General features: G+C 41.6%; 1 protein-coding gene and 1 non-coding gene across 3 annotated transcripts; one reads left to right on the top strand and one right to left on the bottom strand.

Moving 5' to 3' along the window:
- Positions 1-2,090: 2,090 nt before the first annotated feature.
- Positions 2,091-2,205, bottom strand: LOC128492938 (U5 spliceosomal RNA). Its single transcript, XR_008354149.1, has one exon. It is a non-coding gene; the product is annotated as a U5 spliceosomal RNA (small nuclear RNA).
- An 840-nt stretch (positions 2,206-3,045) lies between these two features.
- On the top strand, positions 3,046-6,055 carry LOC128491274 (protein brawnin). Of its 2 annotated transcripts, none has more exons than XM_053463564.1 (3): positions 3,046-3,159; positions 5,324-5,442; positions 5,903-6,055. In XM_053463564.1, exons 2-3 carry the CDS (start codon positions 5,335-5,337, stop codon positions 5,990-5,992), a joined length of 198 nt encoding a protein of 65 aa, XP_053319539.1. In that variant the 5' UTR covers positions 3,046-3,159; positions 5,324-5,334; the 3' UTR covers positions 5,993-6,055. The 2 variants fall into 2 exon arrangements, with proteins under 2 accessions (XP_053319539.1, XP_053319538.1); XM_053463563.1 differs by having other exon boundaries at positions 3,085-3,243.
- The last annotated feature ends 8 nt before the right edge of the window (positions 6,056-6,063 follow it).

Genomic DNA, 6,063 nt, shown 5'->3' with positions numbered 1-6,063 from the left:
GTTGTCACAGAAGAAGAATGGCTGTGGGTGGGGAGCACTTCTTTTTAATGAGGGTGGATCCATTTTAGATATTAACTTGTCTGTGTTTGCTGCTTTTACTAACCAGACACGTTTTAAAGTAATATACGAGGACAATACAAACCACTTTCTGGTGGGCTGTTCATGAATAGGACTGTACAAAGAACAAGATGTAGATTGAAATGAATTTGAATCTACAGCAACAAAAGGGTTCCTTACAGTAAGAACAATAAATACATATGGAATTCACTACCCACAGACATTGTACTATCAAATTCAATAAATATATACCTTTATATATGGGCTACAATTGGTAGTTACATCTTACTGATCCAGTGAGAAAGCCATTTTGGAGTCAAGAAGGAATTTGTCCCCATCACAGGTGGAAATTGTTTCGTTGTGGAGTTTTTGCCCTCATCTGGATCAAGAGCAAGGTCGGACTTCATAGACTTGTGTAATTGTTCAACCTAAATGACCATGTTACTATTTAACATATATTTTTATATTTATTTATATAAAAGCTGTGCCAGGGCTCTGTATCTGTAACACTGATGTCAACGCCTTAAAAGCATCAATCGGTTCAGCGATGGACTGCAGACCTGGATCTGACCTTGTGTTTCTTCAGTAAAGCCTCTATGGGTGACCCCCTGGCCCATGGTGGCCATATGCCCAGTGGTCATTATGTTGCTGCCAGTGATATGCTGTGAGAAGAGGTTCCACCTCTGTGACAGCAGAAGGGAAGAATTGACATGGAATTACACCATGCAGATTTGATCAGACACTGATATGAAAGCGGGTGGCACTTTCTACATCCTGCACTGTTAGCGATTTCTACCACTTAATGTTTTATGAAAACCATGTAAATTCTGAAAAAAAAACAGGGGGCTCTGGAAATCATACCCTAGGCTTTAGGAAGCCCACTTGGCCTTAAGGCGAGAAGGCCAAGCTTTCCCCTCTCTCACGAGTACTCACTTGATCTCAGCCAAAAGGCAGATCATCATGTACAGGAACCAATATTGCACCCTGCTTGAGTGAATGCACTCTGCCTGGACTTTCTCAGGCAGTATGAGTGCTGATATCGCCGAAAACAGGAGAGGTGTAGAGTCCAGACCCAGCTGGCTGATAGCACACACAAGTGTTTCTCTCTTCCATTAAAAAGTTTTTTTTTATTATATGTGATGTCATCGTGTTGGTTACAAGACTCATCCCTGAGGTTTATAAAGACCCAAAGAGGTTTTAAAAACCCCTTGTACCCCTCCATAGAAACTTTTAGAAATACTTTTGCTGTTTTTCAATTCTAAGTAAAAATTCCCCCCAAAAAATATGCATTTTCAATACGAAGTAAAATTGCAAAAAAATGCTTTCTACTTGTCCTGATAAATAAAATAAAGATATATAAAAAATGTGCCCCTATACTGTGTATCTCTATCAAATAAAGTACAAGAAGTAGAAAATTACAAGAACCATCCCTTTGTCGCCTCCAAACCCTGAAATATAAAAAATTCAAAATAGGGTTCTATGTAAGTGAGTGACCAAACATAAAACATTGTGCACATGGGGTATTACTAGCCCCAGCGTTCTTGGGCTATGTAGGTATAGGAATGTTTATGACACCTAGCCTAAGAAGGCTGGGGTCTTGATTAGCAACAATGTATTCTGGGCATGTTTCTATTTGAATTTGTAATTGCCGCATTGTGAGGGAGCTGCGGTAGCCTCAGGGCTACCCCTCTCTCATACATTGATTCCAGTGGTCAGGCCTTCCGGCCGAGGGTGAAGGAAGTTGTCACATATCTAATCGGAGAACTCGACCGGTGAAGACAAAAACATGGCAACTACTTTCTTTCTTTATAGCCAAGCATGGAATCTCAGAACTCACAAAAAAAACTGCAATCTCGGCATGAGAAAAGGGATCTGTTCTTACAACTTTAGAATCCTGCCTTACTTCCACCCACCAGGTATCTCTTTATTAAAGAACAAGGTAAACGATACTATAGTAATTAAGCATTAACATTACAAGCTATCTTTTGCAACAGCAGCATAGCACAAGTTCTATTTTTAATACACATAAAGGTAGCCCAGCCGAAGCTGGGCCTCAAAAAATTGAGTGAAACTCATGGTTGTTCCTCTCCACGGAAATCTTTAGTAAAAGGCGAAAGATTTATTCGATCTGAAGAGAAACCAGAGTATGCCTTGTAACGCCGTTCCCTAACAACCGGACGGAAGGCAATACTTGTTAATAATATGGTGAGTAAACTAAACCCAGTTATTATTTCACTTTTATAAATATAATCATAATTATGTAAGAATATAATCAATTCTCCATTAAAAATGTTTTTTTTTCTTACTTTATAGGCAATTAAACATCGAGCAGAACGTGATCGCAAGGCATCGTGGGTATTCAAATGAAGCAGGCTGCTAACCGTTTAAAACCTTCATGCATTGGAGCTGGTAGCAAGCATACAGATTACAGTCACCAGGGGGCGCTGTTGTGTATCGTCCATTGTCTTTATACACGCTTTGTTTGCGCAACATGCATCTTCGCTAGGACAGTGTTCATACTTTAGTGCGTTCTGTATGAGCTCTATACTGATTTTTATTTAGTATGTATTTTCAGTACTGATCCACTAGTGTCCAGACCTGCTTCCGAGCTAGCTAGAGTTCTGTTAACCATAAAGTGCAAAAGCTTATTTTGGCGCCAACATCATTTTTTAACTATATATGTCCCATGCCCATTGTTCATTTGTAAGCGACGAGTAATGGAAGGTATTTTAGTTCTATATACGAAGCAAATGTACTAGTGAAACATATATTAATCATTAACTAAAAAATGCATCTGTAATGCAAATATATACCTAAACAAAAAACGAACTGTCTCGAAAACGTATTAACACTTATTAAAGTTGGTTAAAAAAAAGCATAGTTCAAAACACAGCACATGCACAGTACTCTATCGCCTAGAGCTCGGTGACGTACTTCCTGTACCTATGGTCCTTATAGTGGCTGAAGAGTGAGTTTTACATTCACTATCGTGCTGTTATCGGGGCTGTGCTAAAGCATTAGAATTTCATTTTACTCGCTCGCGGAGTCGGGTTATTGTAGATTTACGTTTAGAGGACATTTGCTTAAAACTGCATTTGTGGGGTAAGGGCGGAAGCAAGCTTTACAAGGCTCATGACGTCACTTGCCCTTACCCTGCGGTTGCTTTGCTTCATTTTTCCTGACAAGGTGAGAGGCGAATCGGTAGTTGGCTCGGTGCTTTCCTTGAAGGAGATTCGGAGGGGAGTGTTTATTTCGTTATGGCACCCACCATCGGCTTTATTCCCTAAAGGCAGAGTCGTGGTTTGAACTCCCTCGCTCCTAGATTTATTGTGAAGGGTGAACGCTGACAATTTTCTCTAACATGAAACGTGTAGGTAGCCCTGTATAATGCATAAATCAATCGGTGAGGGGACTTAATGATACATTAAGAAGGTGCAGTCAAGGAGTTGAAACACAGCTCTCCCTTAATAAATAAACCCCAATATCAGTATGGCTTAAGCCCTGAAACCTGGCAAAGGGTGTTTAACACACGAGTCCCCTGCTGCCTGAATCCTGCGATTTGTTGAGTAGGTACAGATTTGGGTCTGGGGAAAAAAGTAGGATTTTAATTCTGACTCATTAGTTATGCCGTTGGCATAGGGTTTAATAATCTCACAATAGCACCGGTAACCTTTCCGATTTACAGCGCTGCGGGATATGATGGCGCTATATCAATCATTACATAATGATCATTTAATCACCGGTAAAGTCATCTGCCATAAGGCGCTATGATAAGCGGTCGCCGTGTTTATCTAGTAGACTGGGCTACGGTAACAGCTAGAACACATCAAGCTATTAATATACAGGTTTTTGGAAGTCCAGAGGTGGAGGTGCTCTGCCGTGAAGAAAGTGCCCAAGCATCCAAAGCATGTCCTGTTTAAGGGCCACAGTGGAACCAGATCCCCCTTCTTCTTTTCTTTGGGAGCTGCATTCCCCGAAGGTATATGTGTCCCTTCCCTCCCGCTTTGGCCAGGCGGCCTTGGAAAGGCTGGATCTTCTTGGTCCTTCCCCCCACATCGAGGGACCATCAATAGAGTGAGGTGCGACCCATAAGGGCTACCTAACTTCCCCCCCTGAAAAACTGGGACCCCTAGGGGACCCAGTTCCACCATGGCCTTTTTGGTGTTTCAAAAGTTCAGATAAAACTATTTCTGTCCGTGTCTGTCTCCTGATCACGATTATGTCAATACAAAAAATACTGTTGTGATAAAACTTCCCGCGCACCTAGCCTGAAAGTCCATATGATTCCCTTGAACGGGGAACCTTGACATGATGGACGGCGCAGAAAACAGGAGGCCGCTTGTTAGGATTAGAGGAGTGACGGTTCACACCAAAGAAGCATTATTTTCACAGTAAGAATGAGGTGGTGACTGCAGCTTACTGCTTGATTCGGTGCAGCTTTCGCAAGTTGGATGGTTTCAGCCTTTTTACCTTTGTCCCTCGTGTGTGGCCGTGCATGGTAACGGTATCCACGGGATCCACGTCCCCGCTACGCGTGCCTCGTCTCTATGCTTTATGTTGCAGGGTTGCTGTGATTGCATTAGACGTGTCTTGTTATTGCAAAGCATAGTATGAAAATGATGCAAGGCAACACACGGGGGATTTGGAAATGCTGCTGCCGCTGCCGCTAAGGTTAAAAAAAACCCCTCTAAGTGTCAGGAATATGACATTTGGCTTCTTTCTCCACACCAAATGCTATGTTTATATACAGATACCGCACATCATTACTGGGCTTCCTGTAACTTTCTTCGGCTGGGAGCTCACAAAAAGGGATAGTTGGCAGGATTGTTGTGCTTTTAACATTCTTCGGTGTTCATTATGAAGGGCCAGCCCTTCTTGCCAGGGAAACTTGCCAGTGTTGACCCTTCTAAAGGAATAGCCAAGTGAGGGAGTTGAAGCCAAGCTCTCTTGAAATCTTTCCCTTTAGTAGATAAACTGTAGAGGCTGCAAGCCAGCGGTCCGGTGAAACTGAATTCATAGCAAAGCTTGGCTTCTATTATGTAAGTTTGAGCCGGGCCCTCATCACCTGTGGTTTCTGTAAGTCAATTTATGTTACATACTACTTGTTTTGTCCTGTCTACCCATTGTACAGCGCTACAGAATTTGATGGTGCTATATAAAACAGTAAATAATAATGAATTGTCACACTTCAACTATTTATGTTCCAAAATGAATCCCAAAACTGTATTGTAAACTTAGTGTTCTTTTTTTCTCCCCTGCTGCCCAGCTGTCGCTGCGATGCCTGCTGGCGTGTCGTGGTCTCGCTATCTGAAGATGCTTGGAGCGAGCGCTCTCTCCATGTTTGCGGGTGCAGAGCTCGTGCACAGATATTACAGACCGGACCTTGTAAGAATTACTGTTACTGTATATATAAGTGAGATATTTGTATATATAAAAACAACATAGGAATAAAATCAGTCAGCCAGGTAGATGTAGCACCATATTTCACATCACCTGTTGCTGAGACCGCATGATTAATCTGGAATGATCTGTTTATACATGAAATCCAGTGATTACAAGGGTGACGGAGGAGGAAGATTTAATGAAGATTGTGAAATTACTATTGAGAAGAAATTGAAGCTGCTTTTACCTTAAATCAGGCAAAATTCAAGCTAACATCTAAGCAGTAGAACATAATATAAATACCCGCTACTGCTATGTATTGTTATAACCGAGATCTGTCCTCCGTCATCAGGAAATATATAGAAAACATCACTAGGGCTTCAGAATAGATGGGGGGGGGATCTTCCAATGCGTTTCCAGAAAATAAAATGACGTTCCATTTCTTTTTTTTTTTTTTATTCAGAGTGTGCCGGAAGTCCCCCCCAAGCCAGGTGAACTTAAAACAGAACTGCTTGGACTGAAATCACGAGAGAACGAACGTGAAAGAAGCTAGCGCCTGAAACTGCATTATTTATGTTACATATGCCTATTTTTGACTAATAAAATTTCATAAAATGACGTTAC

The sequence above is a fragment of the Spea bombifrons genome, chromosome 4, assembly GCF_027358695.1.
Source record: "Spea bombifrons isolate aSpeBom1 chromosome 4, aSpeBom1.2.pri, whole genome shotgun sequence".
NCBI lineage: Eukaryota > Metazoa > Chordata > Amphibia > Anura > Pelobatidae > Spea > Spea bombifrons.
This window is presented reverse-complemented; position numbering and strand designations above follow the sequence as displayed.

What these genes read in the sequence shown, in the direction of transcription:
- LOC128491274 (XM_053463564.1), top strand. Translation starts at nt 5,335, where the DNA reads ATGCCTGCTGGCGTGTCGTGGTCTCGCTATCTGAAGATGCTTGGAGCG. An exon ending in GATATTACAGACCGGACCTT is followed by an intron (nt 5,443 to 5,902) that starts GTAAGAATTACT and finishes TTTTTTATTCAG; the next exon opens with AGTGTGCCGGAAGTCCCCCC.